General features: G+C 50.8%; 8 protein-coding genes across 8 annotated transcripts; 3 read left to right on the top strand and 5 right to left on the bottom strand.

The window, feature by feature from the left end:
• The first annotated feature begins 73 nt into the window (after positions 1-73).
• BCR37DRAFT_71324 (60S ribosomal protein L34) lies at positions 74-728 on the top strand. The gene is made up of 3 exons (XM_040872454.1): positions 74-160; positions 276-364; positions 412-728. The coding sequence occupies exons 1-3, from the start codon at positions 144-146 to the stop codon at positions 642-644; spliced, it is 339 nt and encodes a 112-aa protein (XP_040724419.1). The 5' UTR covers positions 74-143; the 3' UTR covers positions 645-728.
• On the bottom strand, positions 313-2,089 carry BCR37DRAFT_381225 (casein kinase II, regulatory subunit). Its single transcript, XM_040869646.1, has 2 exons — positions 412-2,089; positions 313-364 (listed from the first exon to the last, which is right to left on the bottom strand). Exon 1 carries the CDS (start codon positions 1,814-1,816, stop codon positions 812-814), a length of 1,005 nt encoding a protein of 334 aa, XP_040724418.1. The 5' UTR covers positions 1,817-2,089; the 3' UTR covers positions 313-364; positions 412-811.
• Positions 2,090-2,836: 747 nt separating this feature from the next.
• BCR37DRAFT_349041 (uncharacterized protein) lies at positions 2,837-4,165 on the top strand (the record flags this gene model as incomplete). The annotated part of the gene is made up of 1 exon (XM_040867892.1): positions 2,837-4,165. One exon carries the CDS (start codon positions 2,837-2,839, stop codon positions 4,163-4,165), a length of 1,329 nt encoding a protein of 442 aa, XP_040724417.1.
• Positions 4,166-4,267: 102 nt separating this feature from the next.
• Positions 4,268-6,198, bottom strand: BCR37DRAFT_71402 (nucleotide-diphospho-sugar transferase). Its single transcript, XM_040872455.1, has one exon. It carries the CDS (start codon positions 5,784-5,786, stop codon positions 4,371-4,373), a length of 1,416 nt encoding a protein of 471 aa, XP_040724416.1. The 5' UTR covers positions 5,787-6,198; the 3' UTR covers positions 4,268-4,370.
• A 412-nt stretch (positions 6,199-6,610) lies between these two features.
• BCR37DRAFT_349100 (nucleotide-diphospho-sugar transferase) lies at positions 6,611-8,807 on the bottom strand (the record flags this gene model as incomplete). The annotated part of the gene is made up of 2 exons (XM_040867898.1): positions 6,611-7,830; positions 8,726-8,807. Coding segments are annotated over 2 exons (1,302 nt in total), but the record flags the coding sequence as incomplete, so codon positions are not given.
• Positions 8,808-10,388: 1,581 nt separating this feature from the next.
• Positions 10,389-11,696, top strand: BCR37DRAFT_335360 (uncharacterized protein; the record flags this gene model as incomplete). Its single annotated transcript, XM_040867180.1, has 1 exon — positions 10,389-11,696. A coding segment is annotated over one exon (1,308 nt), but the record flags the coding sequence as incomplete, so codon positions are not given.
• Positions 11,697-12,482: 786 nt separating this feature from the next.
• BCR37DRAFT_339462 (sloppy paired) lies at positions 12,483-12,686 on the bottom strand (the record flags this gene model as incomplete). Its single annotated transcript, XM_040867332.1, has 1 exon — positions 12,483-12,686. A coding segment is annotated over one exon (204 nt), but the record flags the coding sequence as incomplete, so codon positions are not given.
• A 1,782-nt stretch (positions 12,687-14,468) lies between these two features.
• BCR37DRAFT_333487 (hydroxymethylglutaryl-coenzyme A reductase-domain-containing protein) lies at positions 14,469-17,024 on the bottom strand (the record flags this gene model as incomplete). The annotated part of the gene is made up of 1 exon (XM_040867103.1): positions 14,469-17,024. A coding segment is annotated over one exon (2,556 nt), but the record flags the coding sequence as incomplete, so codon positions are not given.
• Positions 17,025-17,312: the final 288 nt, after the last annotated feature.

Here is a 17,312-nt window from a genome sequence, read left to right as displayed (position 1 = left end):
CACTTGCAAAACAACATCGCAAGATGGCACACCCGGGTGGCCGTCGACGCAGGCGCCCGCAGTGAATTTGCTGCTGGCCTAGGCAACAACTACACAGAAGGCAACGGCAGCTGCGCAACAAGGACCATCAGCTACTTGCAACAATGGTGAACAACCGAGTGTATGTCAATCCTGCCTCTTCGCTTCTGTGGAAGCCAGTCATGCTGGTTCTGTAGATAGCGGCGTACTTGTGGCGCTCTCAAGGGATAGAACAGACGCTAACACGCCCTGTGCAGTACTTACCGTCGTCAGACTCCATACAACACCCGCTCCAACCGTGTCAGAATCGTCAAGACACCGGGAAACACCCTACGATACCAACACTGTACGATACTTGTCTTTTGAAAGCCGGCAGAAACTAATTCGCGATAGTGAAGAAGCTTGGAACATCGCCCAAATGCGGTGACTGCGGCATCTCCCTTCCAGGTATCCCTGCACTGCGTCCGCGGGAATTCGCAAACATCTCGAAGCCAAAGAAGACTGTTCAGCGCGCTTACGGAGGATCACGTTGCGCCAACTGCGTGCACGACCGTGTCATTCGTGCTTTCCTAATTGAGGAGCAACAGATTGTCAAGGCTGTCATGCGCCAGCAGGCCAAGAAGTAGATTTTGTCATCTTTTCCCCGCAATCCATCAATGCCAATCTATACAAACCATTATGCATCTGCTTGATTCAATTACACTTGCTATCACTTCGACAAGCTATACTGTGTTCCTGTTTCGGGCCATCATTTAGCCGTCATGCTTATCTGTGTTTGTTTCCGCCAACAAGACTATGCTTCCACTGCAAGTGCAGGCGCTGTGGACCTGTGGTACTGGTGGTGATACAACGCTGCCTTGATTGCCCCTATGTGCGCCGTGCTGGCACAGTCCATTGGCACAGTCGAGTGATTTGATGCTATTTCGTTTCCACCAGCCCTGTGTGATGTAGAGTTGTCTCGAATATGCTCTTGTGGCCTTGAAGTGTCCTGAACTGCCTTGCCATCTTGTTCAGATCCAGCAGGTGGCTCTCCGTCGCCCGAATTGGACGATCCCTCGGAGCTAGCTTCATTAGCTTCCGCTGATCCAATATGGGCGCGTAGCCAGCGCATCCTTGGGCCTGTCTTTGAACGCTCGCTGACCTTGAAGCCAAAAATGCACGGATCGTAGATGGACCCTGTGGCAAAAGGCAATAGCTCTGGAAAAGTCATGAAGAACAAGTGTGGAAATGTGGTGCCAAAGTAAGCGCCGTCTATCGCATTGTACCTCGAATTGGGAGGATTGTAGGCATCAAGGCAATTCGGACAAAAGAGCTTGACGGGGTCTTCCTCGACGACATCGCTCAGGCCGACTGGCAGAACTGCAGCCTCATGACACAGCAATCGTGGACAGACTCCAAAGTGTCCGGCTTCGTATTTCTCTGCCATTAAGGCAAGGCCTGCCCTGCTGGTGATGAAGCGCTGATGCACAAGACCGTACAGTAATTCCGCGCTGGCTTCAACTATGCGCCTTTCTGCAGCATCCAACTCAAACTCGTCATCATCAGGTTCAAGATCTAGAACGAACTCGAGCGCCTCTTTATACATTGGCACAAGTGAAGACAAGCCTGTCATGTTGAAATCGTCTTCGATGTAGTCCTCTGCAACTTCGCAGAAGTAATCATGACCTGGTAGAGAGCAATACCACGCAATCCAGGACAAGTTCTCGCTTCCAGTGCTTGATGTCTGTCCATCAGAGTCCCATGTCTCAGCATTGTCGAGGGACTCCGCCGAGTCGTTGCTCAGCTTGGTGGCATCCATTGACGCTCTTTGGCCGACGGCAGGAAGCTCGATGCTTTCGCTGCCTTGACGTCGTCTAACGATAGAGCAGCAAAAGAGTAGTCTGCCTAGTGCGCACTGTAATCAAGTCAAGCTTGCCTGACACTTGCACTGCAGCTGCAACTAGAGCTCGAATTGTTGGGTCCTTTGTCTGTCGTCTGCTGCTTCGCACCAATTTTTGTCGGCGCGCCGCGCAATCTCAAACTCTTGGGCATACAGACTTCAAGACTGGCTTGTTGGGTCGTCAGGGATTGAGGCAACTGGCCAGCAAGTGCACGCTGCTGGGAGAGATTGTATGACGGAAAATTGCGCCTTTGGTCACGTTTGCTATTGTGCGGCCCTCATCGCTGCAGACCCCTTTTTTATGGGTGCTAACTCAGATGAGCCTACTTCAGCTACGGAACTAGTTGTATATGCATACATTCGGACAAGCTCAAGCATTCGACATTCGAACTACATGTCAGCGGGGATGTTTAGATAGGAAGACAGACACATGGAGGTGACATGGTCACGGCTTCAGGATGAGACTTGAGTCTAGGCGCGTGGAGAGAACGAGCGAGCTGCCAAAATTCGCGCGGGCGCAAGGACTCTCGCTGCCGACACCACTTGCAACTTTGAACTTGCAAACCAGTACTTGGCAGATCACCTTTGACGAGGCATCGCCGCCATCCCTTGTCCCCTCTTTGTGAGGCTCTATCTCTCACGCATTCGCCTGAGTTTTTCCATCGCTCAAGCCTCATTCCCGTAAAGACCCTGGAAAAGCTAGAGGAGGGGTCATTGGCGCGTTGCACAAGCTTCATCGCACAAGCGCAAACGCCATTGACTGCATTTACGCGAGGACGGAGGGGAAGAAAGTCACACAGACGCGACGCTTGCTAGCTAATCATGTCTCTCAACAAGAAGGCTCAGCGAGTTATCGCCTCGAGTCTCGTGATAGGCGGATTGTGCTACTATCTTCTCACACATCACATCGATGTATCCAGCTGGCAATCGGCTGTTAGCATGCCGGATTTGGCTTTGGTGACTGGAAGTCTAGCCAAGAGTGCCGACGGCGCATCAGCTTCGAGTGCGAAGCTAGAAAAGCACACTGGCTGGCTCAAGTGTTCTGCTGAACCGCAGGACTCTCATTATATCATACGGTCACGTTCAAATCCGGACGGCAAGTACTTCGATATGGACTTTGGTTTTGACGCAGAGGGAAGAAAGGTGAGATCAACAAATGGCAACATTCTGCCAGATCCAATGCATCCCAACCGCTATTTCATGGTTGCGCATCATACAGGCTACATGAATGGCTCGGTCTTTCGCGAAGTCTATTGCGAGGCAGAATTCAAAGGGCACGACTTGGTCTGTATAGCAGAGGCCAAGGCACTGTCAGTCGGCCCTACGGACTCAAATAAGTGCAAATCATACGGGTGGATGAACTATTACAAGGGACCTCACGACGCGCGAGTCAGCTGGAGCCCTACAACACCTTACATTGTTTATGGCACGCAATCTCAGTTCTGCTGTTTCGGCCAGTACATTCACGATCTGCGCGCTTTGATGCCAATACGAGAAGCCGAGCCTCAGTTGCTTGAGGATTTTGCAATAGCGACGGAATTGCAGAGGCCTGCACCGTGGGGAGAGTTTGAAAAGAATTGGTTCCTCTTTTATGTTGACGACCAGAAATTTGTGCATCATGATGTGTATCCAAAACGCTCTTTTGCCAAATTGGAGGCTGATGGATCGGTGGGAGAGCAATTAAGTGGAGACCTTCGGGATGAGGCATGTATCAGCAAGCTCATGCCGGAGCTGGTGCAAAGTCCAGGTTCCCCGGAGCATGCTTCTATTCACCAAAGTACGAATTCCTTATCCGTCACACTGTGCAATCGGGGAGAATGTACGCCGAGCAAGGACAATACCGTCATTTTGACAATCTTTCAGTTGAAGGAGTTGCGATATTACCATCCAACCTATGAGCCCTACGTGATGCTCATCCAACAGCAAGCTCCTTACAGAATCCATGGCATTGCCAAATTGCCATTCTGGGTCCATGGACGCGGACGCGAGCCATTTCCTGAGTGGAAGGGCGAAGACCCCTCAGAATTCACGCAAATGTTTTACATTGTCTCGGTATCTTGGAAGTCAAGGACACAGCGGTACCAGGGCTTTCTGGATGATGAACTCTTCGTCAGCTTTGGTATCGAAGACAATTACACTGCTTCGATAGATGTGCGGGCGCATGACCTAGTACAATGCATCGGGCTCTGCTCTGATATCTCTGTGGGTCAAGCGGATGAGACTTTGGCACAGACCACGCCGCTACCAGTTCTTGAGCCTATTGTATAACCCAAAGCCTTTGTAGATTTTCGGTGAGACAGTGAAAACATGCTTGAGAATGTCCGGTATATGCATCGCGCTCCATGCATCTTGAGATGACAATCCATTATACTCACAAATACAATGGAAAGCTTTCTACCCGCTCGCGAACGGTTGATACATCTTGCGAGTCCACGGTCGGGCGCCTTGAGCCAAAGTCAATTGGTCTCGCGCTTCATCTGCTGGGGCTTTTTTGGGCTGCTTTCCTGTCTCGGTCGAGCGATTCCAAACGCTCTGTTCTCTGCTGATCGTCGAGCATATCCAAGTAAAGGACGTCTCCAAATTGGAAATTCTGGTCGATTACAGTCATACGAAGGAAGCCCAACTTACGGGATGCGTGAAAAGCAGGCGAGTCGTAGAAGCGGCACATCGCCATCCAATCGATGTCCCAAGTATTGTGATTTCGCTCACTGTGGACCATCATAGCTTTGTACCACAACTTCTCATGAAGCACCTTGGCTCGCACAACGAGCTCTTGGTCGTGATTTACGCCCGCTCCAACGTTGTAGACGGAGCTCAATCGATGCATCGGGAAGGCCGACTTTTGACCAAAGCCAACCTCATCGCTTGCAAGTAGTCCTTGTTCAACATGGCTCGACGGGTATTTGTCTGTCTTGTAGCGGGCGAGAAGCAGTCGCTCGTGCATGAGCCTATTTGGCTTCAACACAAGAAACCCAGCATTCAGCTCAGGTCGCCCCAAAAAGTCATCTTGCCACTCGACACCAGCGAAAAGGTAGTTGCAGTACCCCTCAGCTTCCGAAGGATTGTCCCGATAGAGCTGATAATCGTCAGCATTCAATTTAGTCTTGTTGCACAGCTGTGTCGGCACTTCAAAGACCTCATCAATATTGTCGACAGGCAAGGCATCCACGTCCAAAAATGCAATCTTGTCCCAAGACGTCAAGTTCCAGATGTTGAGCTTGCTGTACATGTCTTGCCATCGGCCGACATTTTGCTCAACCTTCGGACCATCTAGAAGCGGTAGTTCTTCGACGATAGCACCTTGCCCGCGAAGGACATCTCGAACAGAATGCGGCGTTATCGGGCAGACAAGGACCAGCATAGGATATTTCTTGGAAGACCAAGAGCTCCAAAGGATGCGCCAGACCAGCGACTGTACAGCGGCAAGGTATGCATGCCGAGGATCAGGATCGTGGTTGCACAAAAAAGTGGCATAGGTATAGCGCTCATTCGCATTCGCGTGTGCGTGCGGTAGATCTTTATACTTGGTGAAATCGATGGTAGGCAACGGATCTATTAATCCTCGACCGTAGCCCTTCGGTACAGAGTGTGCACCTGGGCGAGGAAACAAAGATTGCGTAGCTACTCCGGAGAATTCAGAGAAAGGCTTAGATGCCTGTGTCACTGGCCAACTGAGCTGCTCAGCGGGCTGCAAGGGCCGAGAATCGACAAGTTCAGGGTCGTGCGGCAACAGAGCGGCATCGGCCTTGGCAGCTGGCCAGTAGTCAGTCAAGCTGACTTTGCTGTCACTCGAAAAGCCATAGCACAGTGCACTTATGACTGTCAGAGCAGCAACCACGGAGATAGCTAGCCGAACATATCGAGAGGAGCTGGTGTAGGGGTTGCTCATAGTCAAGTCTTGATGGCACAAAGCTTTCGGCTCTCTATAGCTGATACTCTCGCCAGCAATGGCTAGGTGTGAAGCCGCTCAAAGAGCAAGAGATCAATAGTTGTGCCTTTGGCGCAAACTGAGTAGGAACTAGGAAGGCTTCTGTGTGACTGTACTAGCACGATCTAGGCCGCAAGTGCTATTTGTTCCAGGCTTGAAGCTTAAGGTTTGCGCCTGCATATTATCAACCGAAATTAAAGTTTGACGGCTGCGCAAGCCTGCATCAAGTGCATCAAGTACACGAGTAATTCTACAATGCTGGCATAATAGTCAAGTGACGATGGACGTAACAAAAGATCTCACGAACGGTCACACATGAGATCAAGATGAAGCGAATCTTTGCAGATCAGCAGATGTCGTGTGTTCAGTTGATCGTCAGGAAAGCATCGTGCCTGATCGAAGTGCGAAAGCGAAGACCACGGTCAGTTCATCGCCTCCAGACGCTACAAGCTGTAAGCACGCGGGCCAAGCTCGAGAGCTATCCAATTTCTGTGGTACGTAGCTGAGCCCCTTGCTTCAAGCCGCGCAAATACTTTTGTGATGTCTCCTAGAATACCTCTGAAGGATGAAGGACATTCCAGAATTCAGGAACAGCAACGATGTGTCGGTCGAGTGACAGAAGCACGTTCAGACACTGACTGTAATGACAATCTTGGGTGCTGCGCGTGTAGTCACGCCTACTTGATAGACCAGAAACCTTGAGAATTGCGCACAATTATGACTCGCAGGGTTCGCGCCTTCACTCTGTGGAGATGCAATTGCCTTATGCTTTGCTGTTGTCCATCTCATTCGGAGTGGTCAGATTGAGACTCGTTTGCTATCTCAATTGCCGCGTCAGTGACCGGTTCATTCGATGAGGACTGAGTGGAAGTTGCTGGCTGTGTCGCTTTAGACAGGGCCAATCTGTCCCGCGCTTCATCTGCGCTTGCTTTTTCCTGTGCCTCCTGTCTGTCGCGCTCTGTTTTCTCCAGGTGCTCTGCCCTCTCTCGATCATCGAGGAACTCAGGGTAAACTACGCCTCCGAACTGCGTATTTTGATCTAACATATTCAGTCGAAGGAATCCAAGCTTGCGCGATGTGTCAAAAGCAGGGGAATCGTAGAAGCGACACATTGCCATCCAGTCCACATCCCATCTGTCGTGGTACAGCTCGTTGTATCGCATCATGGCCCTGTTCCAGATCTTCTCATGGAGAACCTTGGCACGGCTGACTAGTTCCTTATCATAGTACACCCCTAGTCCAACATTGTACGCGCGGCTAAGCCGATGCATCGGGAAAGGTGACTTCTGCCCAAAGCCAACCTCATCGCTGGCTAGCAAGCCCTGTTCGAGATGAGCAACTGCATACTTGTCTGTCTGGTAGCGGGCGATGAGCAGACGCTCATACATGAGTCGATTGGGCTTCAAAAGCAAGAAACCAGCATTGAGCTCGTGCCGTCCAAGAAAGTAGTCAGGCCACTCTACACCAGCGAATAGGTAGTTGCAAAATTCCTCGGCTTCCGAAGGATGGTTCTGGTAAAGCTGATAATCGTCACTGTTCATTCGCGTCTTGTTGCAAACCTGCGTCGGCACATCAAAGATATCGTCGATATTCTTGATTGGCAAAGCGTCTACGTCCATGAAGGCGATCTTGTCCCACGACGTCAGGTTCCAGATGCTGAGCTTGCTGTACATGTCTTGCCACCTGCCAACGTTAAGCCTGACTTCTGGCCCATCCAGAAATGGGAGCTCTTCAACAATGGCACCTTGTCCGCGGAGGATGTCTCGAACGATGTGCGGCGTGATGGGACATACCAGAACCGTCATTGGGTATTTTTTAGTCGACCATGGACTCCAGAGAATTCGCCAAACGAGTGATTGAACTGCGGCGAAGTAGGGATGGCGTATGTTGGGATCATGGTTGCACAGATACGTTGCAAAAGTGAATCGCTCACTCGCCTGTCCGTGAGCGTGTGGCAGGTCTTTGTAGTCTGTAAAATCGATGATTGGCAGCGGATCTCCCAAGGCTTGCAGGTAGGTGTCTGTCGAGACTGGATAATCGCCCTTGTCACCCAATTCCTCGAACTCAATACTCGAAACGGTTGGAAGCGCGTGGACAGGCCGTGCGGGCATTGTCTCTGTCTTGCTGGGCTGCTCAGCGGACTGCGGTGGGCGAAGGTCGGGGTTCTTGACCGAGCTTTGCGATTGTCCCGCAGCATCTGAGTGTGGAACCGGCCAGAAGCTAGCCAGACTAGCCTTGCTGTCGTTCGAAAATGTGTAGAAGAGTACACTAATGGCTGTCAAGGCAGCCAGAACGACTATAGTCAACCGTCCATAGCGAGATGAGCCGATAGAATTCATGTGAGTGACTTTTACGCCAGATGCCTCCTTCGACAATATGAGCCGAGGACGATGTCCACTCGAACTGGTGACCGACGTGCTTTCGACCCTAGATAACTGGGTAAGTACTGGGCTGGGTTTGACTTCCGGCTCTCGATTGTTGGTATCAAAAATCTCGAGCGCGACACGGGCGCGTGCGGAGAATTCCCAGATCTTTGGCGTGTGGAAGATCTATAAGGTTGGCAGCACACAAACAGAATCCAAATCTCAATGAAGTCGAGAGTGAGAGTGAGAGTGAGAGTGAGAGTGAGAGTGAGACGTTGTCTGGTAGTCACACAAGCGGATAAAGGCATCACATCAGATATCGAATTCAGTGAACAGTCGATTGGCGCGCTGACGTCTCAGAAGCGGAATCGTTCTATGTAGTCGTAAAGTTGAGCACGGAGATCATGGGCAAGTGTCTTCTGCTGGCACTGCTCCCGTAGCATCAATATCAGTGGTCAGAGGACGTGATGCTTCGGTATCGCTGCTCGTCACTGCTTGTAGCTCGTACTGCCGTCTTCCGGCAACGAGCTTGTAGACTCGGCATTCGGTATTCTCGAATCTTACCCAACGCTGGGTGAGCTTCGAGCAGAAGCCGCCATGGGTCACTACTGCAATTCGCTCCTCTGGACGTTGACTCAAGCGAGCTAGAGCATCTTGCGCGCGTACGTGAAGTGATTCTTCATCCGCCGACCACTTGCCAGTCTTGCTGTTCCAGTCTTCTGTGATGTGGTCAAAATCAAGCATTGGGAACCTTTTTCGCATGATGCCAACGTCTGAGCCTGTGTCGCATGCTTGACTACTGTTCTCTTGCAATTCGGCCATAGTCATGACTTCACTTTGCGGATGCTGAGGTTTGAAGGCTAACAACGCTGTCTCGATGGTGCGTGTCAAGGGAGATGTGACGATTATTTGAGGGCATATTTGGGACCCTTTCCCGAGAAAGGGATAGCGTTCAATCAATTCCGTAGCTTGCTTCTTACCAAGAGCAGTCAGTGGCGCATCCGGGATGTGAAATTCGCTGCGCACATTGTGTTCAGCTTGAGCGTGGCGTATGAGATAAATTGTCTTTAGTCGAGCTGGCGAACGTGGTGCAATAGCCATTGACCAGACAGCTCAGTGGCCTCTGATATGTAAGCGAAGGTCTGTGCTGCTGTCAAATGTCCTCTCTCTAGTTCTCAGTGTAGGATAAAGGTCTACTTAAGCTTGAGTGTGTTGGTGCCAGAAAGTGGATGTCGTCACGGCGCTGTTCAAATTCCCAGCTGTAGGAACAGATCCAAGTCCGCAACAGTACTAATTACAAAGAGTCTGACTGTCAATTGAGTCAGCGCGCAGGAGGCAGGACCAGGATTGAGGATTGAGAATATAAACATGGCCGTGGATGTCATTGCTGGTCCTTGGCAAACTTGAGCGTAAGGGATCCCAAAACGTCATGTACTTCGGGTTCGACTTGTTCGTCAGTGACGTTGTCAAGGAATCGAATGTACCTTTATTTTTCGAATGATCATTAGTGGACATAAGTCGCTTAGTAGGTAAGAGCCTCCGAAGTTTTAATAGAACAGACTTCCGTCTTGACTCATCTGACGCTGTTGGAGATGTGCCTACAGCTGGGTGGCCCACAGAATGCTCTAGGCTGCCCTGCGAACGTCCGGCCACGCCTTTGCGTCTGACTGCAGCAGACATGAATACACAGTACAAGTTTCAAGATGAAAACGACTGTGTCGAAACCCAACAGCCGTCCGGCTGCATCGACTCGTCTTGTCGGGGAGCGTCAGCGTTACTGGCTCAGCTTCCTCGAATTTGTTTGTTTGCTTTGCTTTGCGCGCAGCGCGTCGCATTCTCAGATCGCAACGTCCAACCAGCTGCTATCCAAGCGCGTGCTCCGGTATCAGTACAAATCATCACGCGAGCGGAGCGTAAGACAGGCTAGCATTTTGTCGATAGCTAGTCGGTTCAGCAGAAGTCGGCTTTCAAGCCTTTTGGCGCTTCGTCCATGTCATTTCTGAATGTCATGCCAATGACATCTGGGGATCCGCAGCATGCGCCAGTCTTGGATGAGCGCCGGGGCAGGTATAAGATCGTGCCACGAAGGAAATCGATGGTCTTCTGGCCGACACGACAGAACCGCTCAGCGAGCCTTCTCGCGCCGCCTTCGGAAACAGAGCCAGGAGAAAGCACATGGCTTTTCGCTTCAGCGGTGACTGAGCCAGACAGACGCTTGGTGGAACAAGCGCTTTCTTCACGATGGCGAAGGGTGGGACTACTTTACTGTCTGCCGACAGGTATCGTCTTGCTTTACAGCGCGATTCCCTTTCCGCTGTACCCATCTACGAAGCATGACGGAGTTACGACAGACTTCTGGTTCTTTTTGTTTGTGTTTTATGGCATCTACAATGCCGTCGGGCTGTTGTACATTACGAAGCTATTCAATCTCATCTCAGTGAATTGGTGGCCTGAGGAGCTTGGTGTCTTCTCCTTTCTGCTCTTCTGGTCGGCTTCTATCGGCGTCGGGAGCCTTCTATATCTCATCAAGGACGACTGGGGCACATGGACCCTTACATGGTCAATGCTCACCCTTTGTACACTCTGCCTGCCCGTCATTGCTGGGTTCTTGTCCATCCACAGAGTGCATTTAGAGCGAGCGCAATCAAGAGGCGATCTGACGCTTGCACAACAAAAGCGCATACCTTTCCTGGCTGGTATTGATGTACATGTCCCTCAGAGTTACAAGCGATTCCTCTGGTTCGTCGTTGTGCTAGCTATCGGTCTCGGATCATTTGCGATGGGCGAAACTTATGCCTACATCTGGTTGTCTACGCTGCCGCATTCTTCGGCCGACGTACTGCTCTACGTCTACGTTTGGGTGGCTTGCATTTATGTCCTTGACTCGCTGACGTCCTTTATTATTGAGGCCAAGATCGAATGCTACCCGCTAAACTTTATGTTTCGCCTATACTATGCCTTGACGCATCAGATCTATGTTCGGAACCTATACGCTCGTCTGCGCTCGCCGCAGCAATTTGCAGTCGTCCAAGGCGCTTCAAGCTTCATCACTGTCATCATCGCACCCGTCGTCATGACTTCTATCGTTCACCGGCTGGTCAAATGGGCAACGCGGTCGGACATTGACCTAGAGCAATACCGGAAAAACTCTGCTCGCGGATTCTATCTCAAGACATGGGCAGCAAATACAACCATGTTGGCGTTCCTCGGCTGGGTGACAATACTGCATTTTGGTTCCAACAAGGCTGCATTCCCTTATTACGACTTTGCTCGTGATGGCGAAGCCTATTCGTGGGAGTTGACTTTCATTGCGTCCGGAGCTGTCTGGTGTTGTGAGATTCTCAGCTGTTGGATCGCACGACGCATCATGCAGTATTCATTTGACCTCAATGTCGACAAGACCATGCAAGAAGATCTTAAAACATTTCCAGATCTCTTGCCGGCTGGAATCGTACTCACGGTGTTTGTCTTGATGAATATCCTAATGAGCACGGTGCACTTGAGTTTCCATTAACGCGGACGTGTTACAATTGTCACAGCATTGACAGAGCGATAGCGAATCCATTTCTTGATCTTCGTGTCCCGAACAAATTGATGTTTCTAGCAAGACGCTACTCACTACAACGAAGTGCAAATTGAATGAAGAATCGCAAATAGCTTCCGATGAACAGGGCCAGCAAAAATGAAAGAGTCGTACCTGCACAGAGAGAAGAACCTACATGGCGTTACCACTGTTGCCAACATTGCGCTGTGCTGCATGGTGCTGCTCGTGCATAGCCCAATCATCTCTGCCAGTCATCTGCTGCGCCGGATGAGGAGGGTGGTTACTCTGCAGCTGTTGATACATTGGAAAGCCATGATACGGCGGCGGGTACATCTGGTTGCGGAGAAGCGCAGGAAGTGGCAAGAGCTCACCAGAAGCTTCGCCACGCTGATATGGGCTGTCCCTCGATTGATATCCAGCATAGTTCTCCGGTGCGTAAGACGCGAGTCTCTGTGGTGATTCTGTTGGCATTCCGTGGTAGTGTGAAGGTACAGCATAGCCTGGAGGAGGTGGTGCGGGCATGGCATGTGCGTAGCCCATGCTTGGTAAGGGGAAATAGAACCCAGACTCCTCGGAAGGCATGGGCAATTGCTCATGCGAACCGCGCAGAGAGTCCGTCATATCTGTTCGCGAAGCACCAGAGTCCGCTCGCGGACGAACTCCTCGAGTCATGGGCTCCAGCGCACTTTGAGAGCGCTGACGGTTGCGAGACTGACTGGTAGTGACTGGCCCGTTGACAATGGTATTGGCATCGAGCGCCCAGTACGCCCCCTTTCCAGGTTCATTGATTGGTCTTGGAACTTTGACGAACATCCTGTTGAGCGAAAGATTGTGACGAATGCTGTTCTGCCAGCCGGACTGCTTGCTCTGTCTAGCGAAGTAAGGAAAGTTGTCAATGCACCAGTCGTAAATTTCTGAAAGAGTCAGCTTCCCGTGAGGAGAATGTGCAATTGCATAAGTGATGAGCTGTGCATAGGAGTATGGTTTCCCCTCGACGCCAAGTGTCACATTCAGGTCGAGCTTCGACAAATCAAGCGCACTGTTTGAGCTATTGGCACCAGCGACATACCCTTGAGATGCAGTGTATGGGGTATAGCCGTAATTCTCTGGTGAACGGTTTGGTGAAGCGTAAATGTCTTGTTGTTGGGGAAACGAGGTTTGCATTGGCTGACGCTGAGCAGTGTGCAAGTTGTCGAGCTGACCTGGAGGTGAAACGTGACGAGGCTGCAGGGGTTCCGGAGCCGTCTCTGCCAGATGAGGCAATGCCACGAAACTGTTGGAGTGACTGTCGGCATGATGTACCTGACGGTCAGAAGAGTTCAAATATGCAGGAGTGTACCTGAGGCACGGGGGGAGTGTAGTTGTTTCGCTCAGTCTGAAGTTCCATCTCGGTAGACATGAGACGCTTGATAGGCGTTGCTTTGCTTGACTGGGATTCCCTAATGTTAATGAGGTATACACACAGCTTGATGCACACACAGTGAGTTCATGAAACGAAAGTGGCAGCCAGCAAGCATAAAATACCCTTCTCAAGTGGGCAATTATCTCGGCTTGACTGATTGCTTGTCGAAGTAAATGCAAAACTTGATTGCCTGATTGTTGACAAGGGCTTTCGACAAGTTTATAGGTCTCCTGGGCAAATTGGTTCTCGCTTGAAACGCTGTCCAGTTTCAACCAGATGAGACAAAACCGACCGTTGAGCTGTGAAAGCCAGACGATAGTTGAATTCGCAGTCAAACGTGTAGATGCGAGACGCGTTTGCTACTCCGAATGACTTCGTTATCGACAGTCTGTCGCGCTGCGTTTCGGAACAAGCCGAGAATGCGACGATACCTGGCTGACCGAATCCTTTGATGGTCCTTGGCGCAAGCTAAGTCCAAATACCAGAGAAGCAATAGTATTTGTGCGATTGATTGTGTGGTGGGTAGGGATATGCTTCTGCCTTCACCCTTGAGAAGATGCCGCGTGTATCGGGCGCCCTCAGGGGCTTTCGTTTGACAGGCAATGTCCCGTGTTTGATCGATTCAACTCGGGTCCTGCCCCTGTATCGCAAGTTCGCCTCCCTGTATTGCTGAAGGTCCTGGACATAACTCATAGTGTAGGCGAGGTGGCTTATCCGAATTGTCGTAAGGGGTGGTTCGCAAGCGGCAACCCTTCAGCTTCAATACGAAGTGATCATGCGGTGTTGCATATCTGATCATTCTCCGGAGCCGATGTACAGCACAGTGCAAGTGGTAAAGAGTAGCTTCGGTCTCGCATCTACTCGTCGAGTCAATGTCGACGCAGGAAAAGTCACATCAGTAGGGCAGACGTGCTCAAGCACTCCCTTTGATATACCTCTACATGCCGCATTTAGGCAACTGGGTATTCTCGCGCGACTGTTGCCTGCCCCAGACATTAGCTAGTGCATTTTGTTGAGCCATGAGAAAGCTTCATCAGACGTTCTTCATTTGAGTGTAGTCTTGACTGCTTCATTGTGAAGTTGAGACGTCGACTGGAGTGTTGACACAAATTCGAAAAGTGAAGCACAGACAGATGCGAAGCCGTATACAATGACGCTATTGACTAAATTTCCTAGAACCGACCAAGAGATTGCCTCTCTCTAGCTAGCATACAATGCAGAGTAACCCTCTGAGATCAAGATTTGATACAACTGCCAACAACGGCGGAGGAAGACGAGCTTCCATTTGTCATGCGTCCTTCGGAAAAAGTCATGCTCAACATAGAAGACGCACCGACTGGGCGGCTGGGCGTCGCTTGTAGACTCGGTACAGGCGTCGTGGCCTGGGATCGGTTGTGAATCATGTGTGACTTTACGAGATGACCTGCAGCGAGTGCAGCGCAGAGGGACAGCTCACCTGCAAGGACTGAAGCAGCAACAATACTCGCGAGTCGACGCGCATTATCGCCTGGCTTTGTTGGATGCGGCCCCTTCACACCCAACATATCGAGCATGGCTGATTGAGGACCTAGGATTGTACCGCCTCCAATAGTGCCGACCTCGATACAGGGCATGGAAACAGTAATGTGCAGGTTTCCATCGACATTGTTCATCAAGGTCATGCACTGTGAGCTCTCAACATTTTGAGCGGGATCTTGTCCTGTAGCCAAGAAAATAGCAGTCAGAATATTGGCAGCATGCGCGTTGAAACCACCAATAGAACCAGCCATGGCGCTTCCAATGAGGTTCTTCCGAATGTTGAGATCCACCATTGCATCCACGCTAGACTTGAGGACTGACTTGACGATATCACCGGGCACAATGGCTTCTGCAACCACAGACTTGCCTCGACCCTCAATCCAGTTGATGGCAGCAGGTTTCTTGTCTGTGCAGTAGTTGCCAGAAATGGAAATAATTTGCATATCATCAAAGCCAGCATCCTCAGTCATGTACTTGAGCGCTTGCTCAACACCTTTAGAGATCATGTTCATGCCCATCGCGTCTCCTGTCGTAGTTTTGAAGCGGATGTAGAGGTTTGTGCCTGCGAGTGCAGTCTTTGTCGACTGCAGACGTGCAAAGCGTGAAGTTGAATCAAACGCCGCTTTGATCTGCTTCTGACCTTCGGTGGAGTCGAGCCAAAGCTTGGCTGCACCTGCCCTTCGGATAGAGGCAAATGCGACACAGGGTCCCCGTGTCATGCCGTCTGCTGTGAGGACAGTGATGGCACCACCGCCAGCATTGATGGCCTTGCATCCACGCTGTGTTGACGCAACCAAGCAACCCTCGGTTGTGGCCATGGGAATGAAGATTGACACACCATCAATTAAAAGTGGGCCAGCCACACCGATAGGCAAGGGCATGTATCCAATGACGCTTTCGCAACAGGCACCCATGACCCTAGCGTAGTCGTAGTTTTCCAAGGGCAGCTCGGAATGTTCGAGTGTCTTTGTTGTAGATGTTCTTGAGACATAAGCACGCCGAATTCGAACAGCGCGTTCAAGGTCACCAAGGAGCTTTTCAAGCGCATAAGGTGCAATCTTGCTACTCAACACCAGGGAGGTCAGTTCCTCATCGCTCAAATCACGAGTCTTGCCAGCTTTATGCAAGTCAATGCACTCATCGACAGGCCGCGGCGGATGGATGTCAACAGAATGTCGCGGACTCAGACCCGGGAAGCGGTCCACATACTTAACAACTTCCTTTTGAACGATGGCGGGAGTCGATGGTGTGGTTTGAACAAGACTGCCACGGGCAGCGTTGAGAAGATAGGCATTGAAGACGATGGACAGAACGAGGATGATGACAATCCACTTTGACAAGATTGGGTCGCCAACGGTCTTTGTCCAATTCTCAAGAAACTGGACCAACGCACCGGAGGCCAGCGAGGAAGATGTGTATTTTTGTGGCGAGAGCACAGTGATGCTGTCAACTTGGCTAGTAGCCGCTGTGTTGAGCAAAGCGCCCAGATTGAAGGAACTGGGTGTGTTGGCCGAGCTAGTCACTGTAGAATGATCGGCGAACGGTGTGAGGGCAACTGGTGAAATGTTGAGAAAGTTGCCAATGATGAAAACGGAGACCATAATGAGCTTGAATCGAGTGATGCTTGAATCCTTTACCTTTCGTCCACCAAAGAGCGAAAACATGCCCATGTTTGCCTTGAAGGTAGACGAAATACGATCGCCTGGGCCGCGAGGGTCGTTGGCAAGAGCGACGCGTTCTGCATTTTTGTATGACATGCCTTCTTCTTCGAGAGCTTTGCGAATTCCCGTATGACGCTTGATGCGCAGTACCTCCAACTTGATTGAGAGAATGGCAGTGTAGAATGTGAACAGCAAGAGGCAGTCGAATGCCAGGATGAAGGCAGCCAGGAAACAGAACTGCTGCAAACCATTCACACCGGACATGGCACCAACCACGAGAATTGCAATTTCAAGCGCATAACCTCTCAAAATTGCATGGCCTTTGTCGGCAACACCATTGACGACATCATCTCGGATAGGCCTCGTCGATGTTGCTGGACTGGTGAAGAGGACTGCTTTGGTAAGCAGGAAAGGCTTCTCAAAACCAATAGTGACGACTAGAAAGGGCAAGCCTTCCGAGAGTAGAATGGGATTGATGGGTCTGCCGAGGGCGTTGACGGTGACCAAGGCGAAAATGAATGCGAAGACGGAAGACATAAGTACCGAACTGGCCAACCAGAAGGAAGAGCCAAGACTTCGCATATTGACGAACAGGGAGCCAAAGACTGCGTACATGCTGATGTAACCAATTGCGATGATGATAATGTCAATAGTGGATGCGCGCCGAATGAGCTCGACGGTCTTGTGATAGACATCTTTCATGGATCGTACAAGCCAGAGAATGTCTGGACGAGCATAGACAGGTGTGCAGAGGGTCTTATCAAAGCGCAATCCATCAATACGCAGGGACTGCGCCTTTGCATTGATCTCCTTTGCTGTCGTTTGCTCTGAATGAACCAGGATTTGCAAAGTGCTTTGTGTCGAGGAGGCCGGAAAAGTGAATGTCTGGCAAACATCATCTATTCTGTAGCACTCTGCCTGAAACGCAGAAACAATGGCCTCCGTGATGGGCTGTTGCAGGGATGGGTAGAGAAATTGCACAACAGTGAGGTCAGAATC

Source organism: Protomyces lactucae-debilis (assembly GCF_002105105.1).
Source record: "Protomyces lactucae-debilis strain 12-1054 chromosome Unknown BCR37scaffold_13, whole genome shotgun sequence".
Taxonomy (NCBI): Eukaryota; Fungi; Ascomycota; class Taphrinomycetes; order Taphrinales; family Protomycetaceae; genus Protomyces; species Protomyces lactucae-debilis.
The sequence above is the reverse complement of the archived record's forward strand: the minus strand, read 5'-3'. Positions and strand labels throughout refer to the sequence as shown.